This window comes from Emys orbicularis, chromosome 4, assembly GCF_028017835.1.
Source record: "Emys orbicularis isolate rEmyOrb1 chromosome 4, rEmyOrb1.hap1, whole genome shotgun sequence".
NCBI classification, from domain to species: Eukaryota; Metazoa; Chordata; order Testudines; family Emydidae; genus Emys; species Emys orbicularis.
Genome location: NC_088686.1, coordinates 43345570 through 43366294, shown reverse-complemented (window position 1 = coordinate 43366294; position 20725 = coordinate 43345570). Strand labels below are relative to the sequence as shown.

The 20725-nt window shown below is 43.7% G+C and overlaps 1 protein-coding gene across 1 annotated transcript in view; it reads left to right on the top strand.

Annotated features, from left to right (window-relative positions):
- GPATCH2L (G-patch domain containing 2 like) overlaps nt 1–17389 on the top strand; it is a 34279-nt gene extending 16890 nt beyond the window's left edge. Inside the window, exons 8-10 of the mRNA XM_065403865.1 lie at nt 1913–1998; nt 13048–13145; nt 17217–17389. Of these exons, the coding sequence (XP_065259937.1) occupies nt 1913–1998; nt 13048–13145; nt 17217–17389 (357 nt within the window). The remainder of the gene's footprint in view (nt 1–1912; nt 1999–13047; nt 13146–17216) is intronic.
- Nucleotides 17390–20725: the final 3336 nt, after the last annotated feature.

Here is a 20725-nt window from a genome sequence, read left to right as displayed (position 1 = left end):
CATTTAAAGGAGAAGCTGTCTGATAATTGACGTTTCAGAGATTATAGCATCTCTTCAGCCTGTATCAAGCCCTTTGTTTATAAAAGGTGGCACTGAGCTCTGGATTCCTGAGTGGTGTTTATAACCAGGGTCCTTTCATAGCTGAAGGATTATTAATTTATAATTTCTTAAAAGCACGAGCGCCCAGTTCTTTGAAAAGTGTCCCTATGGGTGCTCCACTTGAGATGCACATGCGCTGCACGTGCCTTTGATTGGAGATTTTTGACAGCAATGCCTGTTTGATCCACACATGCACTCTAGCTATCCTCAAGCCCTGTACTGAGGGTATATAGGTCTGTGACGGATGAACCACCCCCAGTTCCTATAGCAGAAATATGCATTGCTGCTACATGGGCTTCAGTTCACATCTTCTCAAGACACCATGCTTTAATGCATACCTCAAAGAAAGATGCTGCCTTTGGTTCTGCAGTTCTGCAAACAGTTCTAGACTGGGTTCCAAAGCTCTCCTTTCCTTCAGAGGGGACTGCTCGGGAGATATGTCAAGTGGAGCCACCATAAGGACACAACTCGAAGAAGAGCAAGAAGAGGTTACTTGCCTTGTAAAGTAACTGGAGTTGTTGAAGATGTGTCCCCCTCTTGGTGCTCCACTACCCACCCTTCTTCCTCTTTGCTTTGGCATCTTTGTCTCTGTGAGACTTTGCAGTAGAGAAGGAACTGATGGCAGTTTGTTCGTCACAGACCTGTATGCCTTTGGTATGAGCCATTACGATAATTAGGGCACATGCCTGGACCAAACAGGCACTGCTGCCAAAAATCTCCTATTGAAGGCACATTCACATCTTCCGTGGACACCCATAGGGGGACACATTTCAAAGAACTCCAGTTACTGTACAAGGTATGTGATCTCTCCTTATTTTAGGATAGAGTACCAGAGATGTATCTAGCATTTTATAACACACACACAAAAATGGATTCCCTGCCCTGAAGAGCTTCTAGTCTAAGTTGAGAACAAACAGGAGGAGAGGAGGATGATGATGCATGTGGTCACTTGGGAGGTTAATGCAGGCATCCAGAGGGTAGCTAGTAGGATGAATTCTGCAGTCTGTTTCCAAATTGAGTAAATGTTGCTCCATGTCATCGTGTGGTTGATTAGTGACTGTTCAATTCCCACCCCTCTCTTAAAAAGAATAAAAAGATTTCCAGGGTTGTGTCCTTCAAGATAAGCTGCCCTTAATAGGGTTGATGGCTCCTAGGCTCTTCCAGTGTCTGCAGTGTGACAGATCTTCGACTGGTCTAAAAACCAGAAGGAGGGGAAGAACATTCCTGTTTCTCTGAAATTGGCTTAAAAAGGGTCCCTGATGTGAGAGACCTTGCTAACTGGGGGAGGGGGGTCTCTCATTCAGCTAGTCCCTTTGCTGTGGAAGCAATGGGGGGTTCTCTTTGAATTGAGCCTTGAAATTGAGCTTTCGGGAGCATGGTTAGTCTTCTGGTAATGAATCTGCTCCATTAATCCAAGTGTCCAACATGAGGAGGAGTTTTACTTGCATCTTTACTTGTATTTATGGAAGTAACTTCTATCCTTAGACCCAAGGGCATGGGCAGGAAGCTCTCCCTGGGGGAGGTGGACACTCATCATGGAGTGCAGCAATCCCATACAGGGCTCTCTGAATATGCTCTTGTTTACCCTGATGCTTGTGTGCTGAGCAAGAGGAGCAACTCCTCTGCAGGGTTGTTGCCTTGAAAGAGGGTAGTGGAAGGGACAGAATCAGATATCACTTGCCCCCATTATTTGATGATGTGTTGGAGAGGCTCTGAATACTGCGTGAGCCGATGTGGAGAGTGGATTTGAGCTGCTGCATCTGGAAATTGTTCCTTTAAACACTGCTTAAATAATCTCTCTTGGACTTTCCAGTTCAATCCGTTATCTCCTTTGTACTCTCTGGATGTTCTTGCTGATGCCTCCCACAGAAGATGCTCACCAGCACACTGCACTGCCAGGTAATCCCCCTGCTTTGCTCCTATTATGAGGATTGTCTCATTTCCCTTCCTTTGGCACATGTCTGGTTCCTTCAGTACTAGCAAGCCTGTGGGTTAATGCTCTTGGAAACCTGGGTTTCAATCCTGATAAAGTGTACACATGCAGTGAGTTTGGTCTCCACTCAGTTGCCAGTGAGCATGCAGAGTAGTGAGCAATCAGGTCCTGGGGACAGAACAGTGGTCTGGGTTTGAAATACAGACTGGACCTCTGCCACACAGTGCCCAGTAGTACCAAGCTGGTGGGTTGCTGTAGATCATGTGAAGATATAGATGGCCATATCGTTGCCTATTATTAGAATTGGAAACCAAACTGCAAAGAAGGTGGTGGTAGGCTAATGTGCATTACTGAGGAACCCTAAGATCTCTGGGTGTCCTGAACCGATAGCAGACTTGGCGGTAGATAAACGGAGATGACTTTGTTACTGATGATCTCTCTGTGCTGTGGCATTATGGTGAGAAACTTGGGTCAGGAATGACCAAGAGTTCAGGCATGTTTGAGCTGGCATTATTTGGTTCGAGGGGGAAAGGTCATGTGCTGTACAAGTGCCTTCTGCTGGCCACTATTAAATCTGATTGAAAAGCTTGCCTCACAGCGGTCACTCCAGCATTCTCAGCAATTGTTGCTGTCAAAGTGTAATGCACCTTTGCACCCTTCTTACTGTGTGTGGATGAAGCCTGGCCAGGGAGGGAACTCTACCTATGTTCTTAAAGACAGATTTATTCTGAAGGCGCTCTCCATACTTAAAGCTTCAGTTTCCTTTCACTTGTTAATTAGTAAATAGGGCATGGAAAATATACTAGGGTTGTTTGTCTAAATGAAGGCTTGGCATCTTCCCAGCTCAGCCTCTCCTCCCACTGACTTCTGCAGGGAATTCGTGATGTCGCACCATGATGTCATGCATGCAGGTCTGTGACTTCTGCATAGGACACAGCAGCTGTAGGAGCAGTGGCAGGATGAGAGTAAAAAGAATCCATGAGAATACCAACCAGCAAACCTGCTCCTCTCAATGGTTCTTGCCTTCACATTTGCCTTGCACCCCTGTAAACTCCACCATGAAGCTTGGAGCTGCATCTCTACATAATGCAGTGAGCAGGTCATATGCCCAATGCTACAAGTGGAACCAGCCATTCCCTGTTCTCCCTATAAAAAACAAACCTGTCTCCTGCTAATGAATCCAATCAGGAAAAAGCTGGTGGCACCTAGCTTGGCCTGTGAAAGCCCTACCCTGCTCCCAAAGCTACTGGTTATGGCCGTGTTGAACAAGGGTTTTCTGAAGCAAGTGTGATCATTGGCGTTTCTCATTTCTGCTACATGAATAATTTAGTAACCAGTGGATGGGTGTGCATGTATCCTAAGACCTGTCCTTCAGAAACTACTGCCCTATTTCAAAGAATAAACCTCATGTGCTGGCCCTTTAATCTTTAAACTTTAACCCTGCTAATTGCCTCCCGTCTCAATTTCTTGTGCAGCTTGAAGCAGATGTTGCATTCTTTACCCCCTCTCCTAATCTGTGGTGGTGTGTTGCCATGTGCTGTTAAACAAGTGGTTTCTCTACTCTAGAGGTGGCTGCATTTCAGGGGCCTGCAATGAGGATGAAGTGGTTCCAGTATATAGTGTGAAAAGTGCTTAAAAATTCTTTGGGACGAAAGATGATTAGAAATGAAAATGCATGCGCAGTCCCATGTACCTAGGTAAGACTGAAATCTTTAATGGAAGGTGCTTTGCTTTACCTAAAGGTGTTGCCAAAAGTATAAAAATGCCAGCACACTTTCACAAACTCCATTATAGAAATGTCCCCACAACACACAGTTGCTCTTTAAAGCCAAGTTCTCCTTTAACCCCTTACAGAGCCACTAAAAAGGTGCATAAACAGCCTTCGTAAATCCTGGCACCAGGGTCAGACAGTCCTGTGAATCTACTCATCCACTGCTCTAGTTATCAAAATCTCCCAGTGTTCCAGGTTTGGAACCAGCTGATGTTGTTGTTTTATGCTTTTGTAAACTCCAAATAATCTTCCTACAGAGGCAGCTTCTATCTATCTACTTGTCAAATGGCGGTGAAAACACAGGGCATAGGAAGAAAGGTTAAAGATCATGTGATGTCTGGTTAGACATTAGCCTGTCCTGGCGGTTTTGTAGAAATGTACTGGATGCCCACTTTCAGCTTGGTGTTCACTATGCCAAGTCATACTGCTTCCCTCTGTTCAATGTCTTGTCTTTTTTACAATTGCTGGCTGCCTTTGGAAAGCCTTTTGCAAATGTATCTGCTAGAAACATAGTTATCAGGTGGAGTTTGTTCTCTTTTCCCTCGTGGAAATGTTTTCTTTGCCTCTAGTGGCTTTTGGTGCAGTTTGTCTGGCAGTGCAGTGCAGTGAGTGTTTTGGAGCTCAGTGCTTCATTTAAACAGAGCTGCTGTTCCGAATGCTGAGTGCAGAGCTATGGGCATATAAGAAGGGCTTTTCAGTGTCAAGGAGAAGGTTCTGTATGGAGGGTTCCTTGGGAAGATGCAGTTGAAAGGCTGTATAAATTGTACTATACAAGATTTCCTTTCTTGCTTTATGTCTGCGATGAGGAGAGATTTTGTTCAAAGTGTCTGGGCAGCACTGGGGATTTCACACCCATCATTAGAAGCGGTTTTGTGTGTGTGTGGTGACTCTGTTATCATTAGTGGTATAATTTTATTTTGCAAAGCGAGGAGAGTTTTCTGCTTTCTTGCAGCTCTCCCCAGGGATAGCTGGTGTATTAATTTGCTGTATTGCCTCCTGGCTGTTCCCAGGCTGTTTTTCCTCTTCATCATGGAATTTTTAATGGCCGTGCTGCCTCTCGGGAGGTGTGCAAGGAAGAGTACCTCGGGTATCACTTCCCTTTTTTCACATGCCTATAATTACTCTCCTTTAAGAGCACAAAAGCGTTTGCTAATCATGCCTTGTCTGTTAAGGTTTACACTTGACGATGCAGCCTTTTAGAGGCAAGTGAGCAGAGGCTTTCATGGAAAGCCCAAGTATTGTACTCCCCCTCTCATGTCCTCTATCCTTTCCACCACCACCCATTTTTCTCTGCTGCACCTAGAAACTGTATGGAGTGGTAGTGCTGAACAGCTGCTGACTTGCTTCTCAAGCCTGTTTGGGTACTGCAAATGGGCTAGGTTTATAGCAGCTCAGAACCATTGATTAGACATTAAAATGTTCCATGGCTCCATCATTGGGAAGGTGCTTCATGTTTGTTTTTGGCCTATTGGTCTGGTATCATGGTCGTCCCTAGAGTCTAAGAATTTCAGAGCAGACTTGAGCCTCTGTTCCCCTTTCCTCTGGACCTTGGAGTCTGAGTTATGGGTGGAGGGAAGACAGATTGCCTCCATTTCCACTTGTTCGCTGGTCATCCTCCAAAATGAGATTGGGGGTGGAAACTCATTTATTGTTCTTTCTGGAGGTCAGAAGAAGGGGGATGGTCTGTGTCCAGGAGACAGGATGTTTAGATTATGAGGGTGGGGTGTGAGGAGCCTAAACTAGGGAGCCTAAATTTGAATTGCGTTCCTGAATCCATATTGGAAAGGTAGAACAAGGCAGAGGGATCCCTTCTTCTTCTCTGTTTGGAATCTTTACTTGGGACACTGGAAGGAAGGCAGTTCACTTGTGTGCCATCACACACAGTTCTCAGTAAAGAGTGGTGTTTACTACATATTTACAAATCCTTTCTTGGGTGACTGTGCTGCCATTGCATGAAGGCTGAGGAGTATAGTAAATGACCCATGAGGTTCACATGATTTCAGAAGTCAACAATCTTACGGTGATTTTGGAACCTAAAAATGTGCTCCTTTAGGACTCCCTGGGGCTCAGGGTGGTAGAAGAGGCGATGCTGCTGTGCAAAGGAAATGTGTGCTCTGTGATGTGATAACAAGAGACCTTTTGCATGCATAGGAGCTGTGTGTGCTGATTGGATGAATACCTTGTAGTGATTTGCACATATGTGATGTGCAGATCAGACTTCGGTGCCCAGCTGGTTGTATCATTTCAAAGAGGAGGAGGAACTCTGCTCTCACTATTAATTTTGACCTTTGAAGCCACTGTAAACAGCCTCAGGTTTTACCTCAGGGCTTAGAAAAGGCACCTTTTATTTGGCCTGTTTTGCTGCATCACCAGCAAACAACAGCAACAGCTGGGCTGTGTGCTGCTGTTAGAAGGCTGTCTCTGTTGAACATTTACGTTAACATGAGGCTATAGTAGCCTTTGTTTGTAAAACATTAGATTCATGGCAACGCCTAATGCTCACTGTAACTTTCACTAGCATGATACAAATGCTTTACATCCAAGGATATGGTTAGAATAAGGTTGCCATGGATTATGTTGACAGAGAAACAGGGCAGTGTGGGATTTTAGTGAAAGACTCACACCTTGCATGTTCTATGCATCCAGCTTCCAAGGAAGTCTTAGATTGGGCATCATAATCACAAAGAGCCCAGGTGAGGTCCTTTTGTATGCCAGTGGGAATCTTTGCAACAGCTATTGCTCTGAAGAGCTTTTCCTCTTGAGTAAATTTTACTATATTTTTTTTTTATCAAGTGTGCCAATCTGGCATGGAGAGTTCTCTGAAAAGCCTGTGATGCCATCTTGTTTTCTGCAGTTGTGGTGCTTCTGAGCCAGTGTCTTGGAAAATTGGATGTTTATAAACCAGGCTTAGTTTTAGTGACTGAGTTGTTTCAGTGGACTAAGTGAAATGAACGTGGTGTTTCTCAGTCTAGTTCCTTGTAGACAGGTGTCCACATCACACAAACTACCATTGCAATTGGTGCTAATTGATTCCCTTCCAGAGAAGCGAAGGACTGAACTCTCCTCTTCGTCCTAGTGATGATTCCTCCAATTCAGGCTTGCTATATCTTGATGGGGAGGAGGAGCTTCTGTTGTGCTGTACTGATCTTGGGATAAAACAGCGGATTTCAGGATCCCAGGCTGTCAGTCACACCATCTCTTTGGCTAAGCATGTGATGGTGCAAAAGGAAGCCATAGTCTAAATTTTTCTGGTGCACGGTAGGCACAACAGCAAAACCCAACCAGCTGTCCATCAAAGGTTCTTCCCTTTCTGCAGGCTCAGCTTTATGCTTTGTACATCGTGGCTTAATACATTAAGAACAGGATGGGAGAGAATCCAGATGCTCAAGAGAACTCCCCAATCTTGTGGTAAAAATACCACTGTCTGTGGATAACCATAGATTTTTTTTCTCACAGAAATATATTCTTGCTGAACCCCCGTAGTTTCTCATTCATTCGCTGTTAGTGATGAGAGGCTGACAAAGGAGTTGCTACATTTTTAGAGAGACAAGGTGGGTGAGGTAATATCTTTTACTGGACCAATTTCTGTTGGTGAGAGAGAAACTTTCGAGCTTACACCTTTCTCAGGGCAGAATCTCCCAGTTCTTCCTCTCTTAGATAGGGTCCCTGGGTTACAGCCCTCAGCATACCTCCTGTGATTACTCAGCAGTCCCTACTGTGATTGGACCCTGCAAGGCTGTCCTTCAGGGCTCTGTCCCGTAGATAATGCATAATGACCAGATAACCTTCTCCAAAACACAATATTGCAGCATGCCATGAGAGAGATGATTTTAAAACAAAACAAATCTATACCCCTTTCTAGCTTACCTGAGTTTAGGCCCAACTCGTTCAGATTCTCCCACAGGACCTGCCTCTGACTGCTCCGCATGAGCAGTACCTGACAACTCACCCCCCCAGCCCTTCTCTTCTCTGAGCTACTTAGTAACTGGTTAGTGTCCTTTTAATATTGTGTAACTCCTGGCTGGAGCCTATGCTATGGCCCCAGCTTTGGAGCAGTCTGGGAGGACCCCTTCTGTGTGCCAAACACCCTAGGAGTCCCACTCTTCCTCCAGGGTAAGCCACGCACGCAGCTTCACCGTCTCCTTAGGCTGGACCTCTTGGCCTTCAGCACTGCTGCTTCACACTGTGAGCTCCATTCAGCGAGTCCCGCTAAGACAGACCCCGAGAGAGATTTTTACATTCTTAAGGAGCAATGCACTCCTGCAAGCATCTGCAGACAACCAGCCAGCGTTGTCAAACAGTCAGGCTTATTAGTCAACTGGAACACAGCTTAGGAGGTCCTTGGTTATCATAGAGAAATGAAGGTTAAAGCATAGTCCATTCTGGGTAGCCAGAACCCAGCCAAGCTGTAATGAACCCCATTGTTCAAGCTCTGTCTGTCCCTCCTTCATCAGATTCCCCAGTGTGTGCCCGACTGCTACCCGCAGCCCACACTTAACTTTCACCTCATATCCCACAGTCCTTTGTTCTCCAGCTGGGGAAATGCTGTTTAGCCTCCCTGCTGAGAGGTGGGGCAATCTATGGTATTTGGTTGCAAGGTTTTTTGCCATTGTCTTCATGGATTCTCCACTGAAGTGATGTGGGGCTGGCCTAAGCCGATTCCTTTCCAATGACACACTTAGACGCAGACAGCTAGGCACCATTCATACTTGTGTCTTAGCCTGGCCCAAGAGCAAACAGACATTTCCCCCCCCACTAGGTAACAATGCAGCATATAGGGGAAACTGAGATATACATAGGCTTCATACAAACATTACAAAAAATTCCCACTTCGTCACAGCCTATATGTAGGATCTTTACAGTTAATGGCTCAACCTGGTCTCTTGCTGTTTGTCAGAAGATGACTTATCTATACCAATTGACTGGCCTTCCTGTTTGCTTTTGCTATGCATGCAGCTCCAAGTAACCCAATATAGCTACCCTATACCTTTCCTTACAACAACCAGAGAATCATATGAAATGTATTAAATTTGTAGGTTAATATAGAGCAGTGCCACATCCTTGATAAGATATACTCTGTATGCCTGGACTTTCTCTGTCATCCTAATGCACTTTAATAGGGCACATCTGTCCCCCCACCCCCCAACATATGCCGCTGTATGCAGATTTACAGTGCCCTAAAGTGCACTGAGCACTTGAAATTGACACTTTTACCACCAGGTCAATCAAAGCTAGTGAGCAGTCAGTAGGCTCCTGATTAACTAACTGGAGTGTGGGTGATCAATAAGGGATAAATCTGAATGAAATACATATTATGCTTTATGACCCCCTGAGCCTTTGTAGTAGTAGCAGGGCTGCTGAATGCAGCATAGTTGGTACCCACATCTGACTAGAAAGCTGCTCCGCCTTTTGTTTTCAGTACAGTAAAGAATTCTGAAACTTTAATAACTAACCATTTTAAAAATTCTATTTCTTTGTAATTGTAATGAGAGGTGGTTGGGGTTTGAGCATGGAGCTCGGAGCTCCTGTATTCTAATCCTAGCCATAGTTTCCTTCAGTGGCCTATGGCAAATCACTTCACACCTTTGCCTCAATGCGAATGATAATGCCAGGAGTGTTGTGGGAATTAACTGGTTAATGTTTGTATAGAGTTATAAAGTTGAAAAGTGCTATAGAAGAGTAATTTTATTTTATATGGTCATCTAACTTGTTTATATAATCATCTTGTAATCTGGCGCTGCCTTAGAAAAGTGCAAAATAAAAATCTTAGACTACAATTGTTTGTTTTAGTCTCTTCTAGCTATTCAGGTTCAGATGTTCAGAAACACATGCCACAATTGTCAAATTTTGTGTGTCATCATGAATGTGTGTGCAAATCAGGTATTTGAGTGAGTAGGGGTCACGTAGGTGTCCAGCTGGCCTTCTGTGTGCACAAATACCTCATTTGCATGCACACACGCACACTAATTGTGTGAGCATTTCTGAAACCTGTCCCATAGGTCCAGATTTTCAGTAGGCTTCTATTTCCTGCACATACTCATGCAAATACTTGAGCCTGATCTGCACCTGCAAAATTGAGGGCATTTGAAAATTTGGCCTCTAGTGGAAGCTGACTTCCAGGCTTAAAATAAAATCATCCCATTGGTAAGATTTCTTAATATCTCCTCAGTGACTGATTTCATGTTGCACATAATGACTCCTTGTGGCTCTTAAACTTTAATTGATGGTACAGAATGCAAGATTTTGTTCTGTGGTGCATTTTTATTCTTCAGTGTTCATGAATTTGAGACTTCTAACTGGCTAGAGCCAGGGTTGCTTCCAGTTAGTAGCACACCCTGGTTAGCCTTGTTCTCAGGGCTTCCCACACTGTTGTGCTGATGCAGTTGAGAGTTGAATTGCAGCATCCAGTCCTGGATTCCTATGAGCTCACATTCACAAACAGTGTGAACACATTATGAGCAAACATATTTCTAAATGAACAAACACTCAGTTGGAAATATGAAAGCACGAACCTCATTTCCCTGATGACCTACAAGAGACTGGAACCCATGACCCTAAGGATGAAAAGCATAGTTATTAAACCACTAGAAAAAATAATTATAGAAATACCAGCTGTAAAAGCATGAGGATCTGAAAGAAATGGAAGCTTTCATTATATCTTAGGTACTTACAGGGCCTCCATTACTGTAGTATTTGAATGCCTCGCAATCTTTAATGTAATTTTTCGCCACACCTCTGTGAGATAGGAAGTGCTGTTATTCCTGTTTTACAGACAGGGAACAGAGTCAGAGAGAGATTTAGGCTGTATACACTGCCCCACAGTTTGGATTATGGGGCTGTGGATAGCAATGTGCACAAGGTGGCACATAATGGAGGTGTCATAAATAAAAAGGGAAGGGTAACACCTTTATGTATGCAGTAACATAAAATCACTCCTGGCCAGAGGTACAGACAGAGGTACAGAATCATTTTACCTGTAAGGGGTTAATCAGTTCAATTAACCTAGTTGGCACCTGACCAGAAGAACCAATGGGAAAATAAGATACTTTTAAATCAGGGGTTGGGGGTGGTGGTTTGTGCTCTTTTTGTTTGTTCCCGCTGGATAGAGAGAGACAGACCAAGCAGGTAACCCATCTCTTGAAAAGATACCTTAAAATGATACATCTAAAATTACAGGAATTGTAAGTAAAGGCAAGGAAATGCGTTAGATTATCTTTTGTTTTAGCTTGTGAATTTTCCCTGTGCTAAGAGGGAAGTTTATTCCTGCTTTTGTAACTTTGAAGTTGAGCTTAGCAGGGAATCTTCTGTGTTTTAAATCCTTTTATCACCCTGTAAAATTACCTTCCATCCTGATTTTAGAGGTGCTTCTTTTACTTTTTTCTTTGTAATAAAGTTCTTCTTTTAAGAACCTGATTGATTTTAGTGTCCTAAAAATAAAGGGCCTGGTCTGTACTTTTATTAAAGGCAATTGGTTGGTATATTATTCTCAAGCCTCCCCAGGAATGGGAGTGAAGTGGCTTGGGGGGATATTTTGGGGAAATAGGAACTCCAAGTAGTCCTTTTCCTGAATCTTTGTCTGAATCACTTGGTGGTGGCAGCAATACCGTCCAAGGACAAGGAAAGGATTTGTGCCTTGGGGAAGTTTTTAACCTAAGCTGGTAGAAATAGTCTGGGGGTGGAGGCCCTGGGGTAGTTTCGGTTGGGTCCTGCCCAGCATTCACCCCACAGTAGCGGTTCCTGCAGCTCTGGTACTGTGGGGCTGGGTGGGGCTGGCTCTCTGCTCCGGGCATTGCAACCTCTGGGGTTGCAGAGCCGCTCAGGTTTGGCCCTACCCCCCTGACTGGACCAAATTTGTGAGAGTGGAGTTGTGACCTCACTCAAATTTGGCCTATCTGGACTCCCATTATCATGACGGCTGGGCCAAACCTGAGTGGCTCTGGGACCCAGAGGTTGCAGTGCCTGGAGCAGGGATGCGAGCCCAGCCAGCCCTGTGGGACAGGAGCTGCCACGCAACCCTTTGAAACATTCTGGCAATTCAATTTTGGGTCCTGACCTATGGGTTGAGAAACCCTGCTCTACATTATTGCCAGTGAGGAACCTTTTAGATTACACTCACAGCATCCAATTGGGGGAGTTACAGCACTGCTATTCACATCCCTGAAGTCTGAACTGTGGAGCAGTGAAGAGAAGCCCTAAGTGACACAGGAAGTCTGTGGCAGAGCAGGAACTTGAACTCAATTTCATTGATAAGTTATTCTTCCTTATTCATTCTGGATTGTTTGGGTGGGTCTCCTCAAACTACTGATGAGAATATATTTTCTGAATTAAATTTCTTGATATTTCTTCTTATGAGCAGAGGTCAGTGTTGGTGGGAGGGATTAGATGACAGTACTCTGTTCAAACTTCATCCACAATCCCAGTTCCATTGTGATCCATAATAATAGAATGTTTTTTCTAAAGTGATAAACAGTCAAATTGGTGCCATAGAAACCATTATCATTAGGCTTCAGAGTTCACATAAGCTCATATGAATGGGCAGATCAGGCTTTTAAACCATTTCAGCCTATGCATTGGCTCAGTAAGGCTGCATTACAAAATGATGTATGTGCTAGCATGGACCTGGCACTGGTGTTTTCAGCACAATTGCATAACACAGTGTTGAAAACACAGGAACCTGATTTACAGCTGCACCAGCTTAAGCACTCATGTATTTGTGCCAGAAAACAGATAAAAAAATTTGTAGTCTAGGCACACCCCAAGATAATAACATTCTAAATGTGATGTGAGTGCAGAGCTATTTTCATAACCATAGGGGCAAGAAAACTTGCCTTACTTTTTAATGAAAGCTTACATTCTGCAGAAAGTGGTAGGGCCCCACAGAAATGCTGATATCGCATCCACTAAGTACCTGTTCAGTCCCATCTCTGCCTGCGCAATGATTTTATTAGCTATATCAGAGCCTTTGAAGAACAGCCTATATTTTGGGAAAATTAATCTGCTGCCCCAGCTCATATCCTGGATCTGGTGCCTGAGCTTGAGGATGAAACAAAGTTTTGGCCATAGGCTGTGGAGGCAGTGGGGGATGTGAATGAGTTGCTGCTTCTTCGAGAGGCTGTCTCTTTACCCAGGCAGCAAGCAGGTGGATGGAAGCTAGCCAGGTAGTGTTAAGGCTTAGTGGTCAGTGTCTCTTCCTGATAAAGTGATATTAGGACAATCTTTTTAATATTTCAGTTTTCCTCCCCAGACAGACAAATATACACCTGGGACCGCCCTGCTCAAGGGATATCAAGAGGAAACGAAAGCCAGCAGCAGCTGCAGCCTCTCTTTCCAGCCCTACTTCAGGTAACTAGATTTAACCCTAACATCCCTGGTCTGTGCACCGTCACATGTCCTGAGGGGACATTCCAGCATAGGCAAAACACTGGGACCAAGATTTTCAAAAGTGGCTAGTGATACTGGGTGCTTTGGTTTTTGGATTCCCAACTTGTGATGCCTTAAAGGGCCTCGATTTTTTCAGAAAGTCTGAAGCGTTCACCCTCTGAAAACCATGCCTTTTGAAGGTATTTTAGGTTGGGCACCCAAAAATCACTAGTCACTTGAAAATCTTGCTGTGGAGGTCTAAGGTAGGAATTCCTAAGTTGGAAAGAGGGGGGAAGACTGTCTGTCTGAAAATAGCACAATATTTGTAGGAATATTGAGGATTAAAGTTAAATGAAACACAAGTGAGAAGGTGATAGTGAGTTATGGCTGTAAGTGACTTGCATTTTGCACAGTAACAAAAAGAGTGGCCTAATGAATGAGTATATGAAGGTGCACCCATGGTGAGTTAGTATCATTTACATTGCAAGGTCTTGCAGTGTCAATAATCAGTGCTGCTGCTGCATAAGCCATTATTTCCACAGTTCTAAAATTAAGCCATGCAACCCCATAGTGATGAGGAGGTGAGCCCCTGTACTTCCCAGATCTCTTTCACGATGCCTGGTATGAACTGGTGTTTTGGTTCCCTCTCTTAAGGAGATCTCTGGACCCTTTGCTGCAAGAGCCTAATTCTTGCTAAGGTTAATGGCTCACCTCTCAATATCCATACTGGTAATGCCAACTCCACCTGGAGCCGTTTACCACTGCAAGTGGTAATGGCCCCTGTTCCCCTTCTTGCTCCAGGAATGTAACATCTAGAATTCTGGCTTTTTTTTCCAGGTGGATTATACCTCAGAAGTGACTATTTTGTAGGGTTTTGAAGGTGACTCAGGTGTGAAATGGGTATAAATCTGAGGATCAAAGAGGTTTTTGGGAGGGTGGGGAGATACCTGCCTAGAGTGAGTTCACTCCTTGAAATTTTTTAATTCCAACATGCAATTTCTATGTGACCCATGTTCCTCTGGTAGCTTGTGACTAAATTTTTGTGTCAGGAATCAGCAGCAAGAAGGTGGGTGGCCAAGAGCAAAGCGATGGTCAGATCCAGGAAACAATGGAAAAGACCAGAGGAACCACCAGTGGATGGGTGGAATCATGTCAGTGCCTTTTCTGGGAGTTTGTGGGAGATTAAGAATAACGGAGCTGGAAGGAAATCATGCAGTAAATACAGTTCAGATTATATGTCTAGTCAGTATGTATCCAGAGGGATCTCTGTGCTTGTTTCAAAGGAACAGAAAAAGTGTGTCTGGTAAGCAAATGAAGAGTGTCAGTTTGCTTCTTCCTGGCAAAAGTCTGTTTGCTGGTATTCTTGGATTTAGCAGGTCCATTGGTGGCCTTGAATGTTATAACAGGATAATCAGATTCCTAGTGTGGAAGGGCGTATAGAAAGGTATCTGAATAGCTAATTATGATCATTCTTGGGGAATATAGAGTTCTTGATGGGAATTATTGTCCTATCATTTTGTTTTATGCTTCTGCTGCTTTCCATGGTTCTTCCTGCCAGAATGTAACTTTTGTGGTGTATTTCTGCTCTGTTTCTATAGACTGATCTTCCATGTCTATGGCTGCTGTCATCAAAATAGATCCCAAAACACTTTAAACAATTTAATCCAGCCTTGTATTTATAAGATAACACAAAGAGATAATCACAGACTCCCTCCCTGTCTCGTGCACTCTCACTAGTTACTATCATGTTATTAATCAGGGTTTCCCCTTCCTTGGGTTAGTTTGGCAACCTCACTTTCTCTCACTGCAGATGTCTCTTTGAGGAACCCTATTCCTTCAATGAACGATAAAGTTCTGGGGTGAATTAGAATTCAGGCCCATAAATGAGAGTAGGCAACAGGCACATGTACAGTGCCAGACTTCTCCTTTAAATAGCTCCTTCGCTGAGTCCAACTGCTCTCGTCTCACTTGTTGACCAGGTCCTGCTTCATTGAGCTCCTTTTTCGCAACCTGAGTGCCCCATAGAGGTGAAGGACACAGCCTAAGCTGGCTCCATCAGTCAGCAGAACAAATGGGCTTGCTCTGCCTAACATCGGGCCATCTCGAATTCCACGTCTTTTATAGAGATGAGTGATGAAGAGGGGCTTGTTCCGCTTTGCAGCTGTATTAATACACATCAGGGGCCAGCTCCTGGCACTAAATCATGCTTCTGCATACATCTGTTATCGGACTCCTCACCAGCGTGATGAACAAGTCTGCAGATAGAGGCTTCCTTGTGTCATTCTTTATAGGATTTTCCTAAAAGAATAAATAGCTCAAATCTCTGCCAACACTCTCCCCTGTCATTGTGATGAATTTAGCTTCTTTCTTAAACATGCAGCTACAAATCTTCCCAGTCACACCCTCCCCCATCCACACAAAGTTTTAAGTTGAATTTGACTGAATTCAGCAGATGTTGTTAAAAGCCGTGTGAGATGCGCACACTCGCTCCTTTCCAGTGTCAGGAATGAAAGGAGAGACCTGGGACTCCATTTATTTGGTAACCTAACAGCCTAGCTAAGTTAATTATGCCCTTGATCCCCAGTAAATAGTGTCTGGTAACACTTGTTCTGTCAGAGAGACCTATATTCAAAGGCATGCCTGGATGTACCAAATAAGCTAAGGTGAGCATCCAAATCTATATCACATTGTCGGAGCAGAAAATTTCCAGTAACAGCGCTGCTGCCTGAGGCAAACTGGATTAGCGACTACTGCTAAAATAGATGTCACTGGAGAAGAGAGATTTGGGCATTTCCCCCAGAACTCTTGAGAACTTACAACAGGAAGGAATTCAGAAGGTGACTTCAGTGCCTCAGGAAGTGACTCTTGTCTTCAGAAATGTGCTGGGAAGTCCTTTTTACTCAGGTGCTCAGAAAGGCTGAGACTTAAAGCCAGGGCTTTCCAGCTAGAAAGCGGAGTAGCAGATGGGAATTCTGTCATGTTTTAAACACAAATTCTGGCTAGAGCAGGTAGCCATAGGAGTCAGGAGATGTTTGTAATGGAGTGCATCAGATTGGACGTCCCAGATGGTCTTCTGTAGCTTGGCTGAATGCAAAAGGGATGTGAACAATTCTCTTCTGTTGTGAGAATATTTAAGTATTGGCTGTGTACTTGGTGCTGTACAAAACACAGAAGCAGAAAGAAACTGTAACTAACTGAGACTAACAAATGAAATAATGTATCATTTAGTTTATTCCTCTAAACAATTATTCATCCTGTCAAGTTCTGTTAATGGGGACTGGTTGACCCAGGAGATGGAGATTTAGGAATGGGATATGGAGCATTTTACCTCTAAACTGCTAGCTGCAATCCAGTCCAGACATTAGGTGACCATTGAGCTTAGGTATAGAGACTTTGACCTGTTCCAGTCTGGTCCAACTTGAAGAAGTGTTTGGTTTAGGAGATTGCAAATGAGTTCTACTCTGGTCTGTCTTGCCCCATCTTTGTAGCTGTTTGTGATACACTGTCTACCCTACTGAGTCCATGCAGAGGTTCACAGTGCATTTGCTTTATCTGTACCATTCTCTATTTGGACACCAGAACATCACTGCCTTTCCTTTGCGGGTCTCTCCTTATAGAGCTCACATGATCACTCCACCCTGTCCCTCATGCTAAAACAGTTGTGCTTGCCCAGGATGCGTTATTCAGTAGTGCATAAAGCTTATTTTCACCTTCTCTGGTGCTAATTAAATTATCCTCTTTCATCCAAACTATTCAAACTTGAATTTTAAAAAAATACCTGCAGAAGAGATGCTCTGGGTCAGGATTTCTCAACTTGGGGGTCACAAACAGGTATTGGGGTTGTGACCTCGTTGCCCTACACACATTGCTAAATGGGAGAGAGGTTCCAGTATGGAAAAGGATGAGATTCACTGCTCTAGATCTTCTGGTAGCCACTAGAATAACATATAGAAATCTATGATTAGGTTGCTATGAGGTTACCAGTTTTAACTTTCTTTTCTCCTGTCCTCTGTCTCCACATTCTCCTTTTCCTCCTACTGTTTTGTGTTCCAGCAGCTTTACCTGTCCACATGGATGCAGCAGACTCATCCCTGCCAGCGACACAGTCCCAGAGGTCCCAGAGCTCTGACTGGACGGGCAGAACCCAGGCAGCAGAGAAATCCACTGCTGCTGCCCCAGCTAACTTCTTTAAAACACCACAAGAGAAGGGCTCTGGATACAGCTAGATGGAGGTGTCTCTACTCGGAGCTGGTTGCGTTTATGAAATGTTGGACTTCGAAGTACATCAGCACTGAACGTCTCATTTGGCAATAACCATCTCATCAGTGTTGGTGCGTGATGCTCACCGTCCTCCAGCTGTGTGCCCCACACATCCCCAGATCATGTTTGTGAATCTGTGTAAAAGTAACTGGTGATGTTGGGGCTGCAGCTTTTTTAAAGCATTCCTGCTATTGCTGTGAGTACTTATTACGCACTCATCTCCTGTCCCAGCACCTGTTGTTATCTGCTGGGATGTGTACAGAGCCTTGTGGTTTTGCAGGTGTTGGTCTTTGTTATGAAGCTGGTCACCACTTGGGCATATTGTTTGTTGCAAAGGGTTGAATATAACAGGAGACAGTCCTACTGCGGCTATGCAGAGGCAAGAATCTGTCTTTGGCAAGCATAAGGACAGAAACAAAGGCCAGCTTAGGATTCCTGGTCAGGAGAGGAGGAGGAACAGCAAGTGCAAACAAGGTTTGAAATGTGGGACTTGAATTCTGTATTAGCAAAACACCTATAGGCCTTTCACTGAGGGACTTGGCAGTCAAGATGTTGTTTCTAATGAAACAAACGTGATGCTTGTCCTGTCAGGAATTGCCAGTGGCTCACTATCAGCATGGTCCTTCAGCGCTTTTTGTCCTTCCTTGTTTGGAGTGTCTTTAGTCTTGCCCTGTGAATTGCAGTATTCTTTCCTTATTCCTCATCCTCTCCATTTATCCTGCTGGACAAGGGGTTGGCAGAACTAATTAGACAAAAATGTGCAGACTGGAGTTATGAGAGGAAGCTTGGATCAAGTTGCCCTAAAATATCCTCTGAGAAGTCTTCATTGGGGAGATGACAGAGAGGAAATATTGGAATACTATCCATGGGCATCCAGCTTCAGAAGCTACTGTAAGCAATCCCGAGGACACTTGAAGTTGAAGTCCATGTCCCACTGTGTACTAAAAGTTATATAGGGTATTATCTGAGTTCAAAGCACTCTTTAAAGATTGAACCACTTCCCCTGTCTCACATTCTCCCTGTCTTCCTCAAAGGTTAGTGTTCTGAAGTATATATAAGTGGGGTTCCCCTCTATCTCCGGAGTATACATGGAAGGGGTCTCCCTCTATCACTGATTGTACTCTGCTCTGTAGTATATATGGGAGGGTGTCCCTGGATTTCCAGTTGTACTCTGCTCTGTGGTATATATAGGAAGGGTTTACCTTCTCCACCTTTCCTTGCATCCCTGATGGCATTTGCTCTGCAGTATATTGGGGAGGGTTCTTTTCTCCCCACAACCCTTTCCCTTTATCCCTGATTGCTCTTCAGTTTGCAGTATTGATGAGAGGGGGGTCTCTCCTGCTTTCTCTTTTCCTGTATCCTTGGTTGTACTCTGCTTGTTTCCCTATCTCTTGAAAGACCTCTCTACAGCTTCACTCTGGGTTACATATATAGAAGATGTGCCTGGATAGTGTGTACAAAAGGAACCATGCCATGCTTGCTTGACAACCCTAGTTGCCTTGTGAGCTCTTGGGTGTTTTCAAACAGGTGGCCCGTGTCATTACAAAACCTACTGGTTGGCTGAGTGGGTGGAGCTCCAGACAGGACCATCCATTAAGAGCAAAAATAAATTTTCAACATGGGGTGGAACTTGCACCCCTAGATGTAGATGATGGATTTGCATGTTTCCCTTGCTTTGCTCTCTATGACCTATAAATCAAATGAGTGAGGGGTAGATTTGATTATGAGCATATCAGAAAATGTTTTAATTGTTTTTAAATTTTCTTTGTATTAAAATTTTAAAATTAAATGGCCAGCCATGAAGACCCATAACATAACACACAAAGTAAGTTACAAAATCAAACAAAACGCTCTCGAACAATCTAAATCATGAATGATGAATAGTTACATTAGACAAAGTGTCCATGTCTTATCCACTAATACCTGTTTACTCTTGGGGAGAGACCCAAATTGGATTTATGTTTTGTGTCCCAAGGAAAATCTCAGCTCTGCCCACATAAATCCCTCTGAAAAATCTCATGCGTCTTTCTTATACATATTGAAATTCCTTAGAGGGAGAGCCTTGTTACCCTCATACAGGGGCACAGAGTTTAAAGGCTAGTTTGGATTATCTATGAGCAATTACAAGGGATTTGAGGGGAAAGAAATGTTCAGATTAAGTTAGTGTCTTTACATTCTTATTTTTGTGCTTTGTACAAAACCAAGTCTGTAGCGCTTAACAAGTAATAAAGACAGACTCTATCATGAAGAGCCTGTGATCTAAAACCCGTACAGAGAAGATGGGACACTGGGAAAACATAATTAGGGAATAACTTGGCTTCTTTTATTATTTCACTCCTTGTGGGCAAAGCAGGAGATAAACTCTATCCAGCTGCTAATTTGCTTCTTGGTTATAGAAGATGTTGTTTCAATGGAGAGATGAATGGAGATGTTAGATACTGTTTGTTTAATGCAAGGGCAAGCACAGGCACGGGACATGTATTAAAAGTGAGGGGCTGTGAGCATTGGGGAGCTGAGAGTAGGTAATGTCACTCCTATTCCCTGCATTTGTTGATAATCCAATAGTGGGTTGCAGCTAACTGCAGGTTAGCTGTGCAGTTGTCCCATAGTCCCTTGTTTCAATTCCATAAACCTTTCTTCCCATGAACAGTTGTATTCATCATTTTAAAGCACAAGCCTAAACCATGTCCCTGGCTTCCTCATGAAAGAGAATTAGACCAGTGGCCTATTGTGGTACTTGTTTGTCTCTTGGAAGAAGCTCAGATACTTCAGTGATGAGTACCATTAGAAGAATTTAGACAGGCCACCTACCCTAACAAAACACACTCTGAAAGTTGTTCCAGTGGTTAATTACTGACTGTTAAAAAAATTACATGTTATTTCTAGTTTGAATTTGTCTAGCTTCAGGTCCAGCCATTGGATCGTGTTATACCTTTCTCTGCAAGATTGAAGGAGTCCATTAAATATTTGTTCCCCATGTCGATACTTAGACTGTAATCAAATCACCCTTTAACCTTCTGTTCATTAAGCTAACTAGATTGAGCTCCTGGAGAATTTCACTATCAGGCATGTTTTCTAATGCTTCAGTCGTTCTCATGGCTCTTCCCTGAGCCCTCTCTGATTTATCAATATCTTTCTTGACTTGTGGACACCAGAACTGGACACAGTATTTCAGCAGCAGTTGCACCAGTGCCAAATACAGAGGTAAAGTGACCTCTCTGCTACTTGAGAGTTTCCTGTTTATGCATCCCAGGATCATATTAGCTCTTTTAGCCACAGCATCACATTGGGAGCTCATGTTC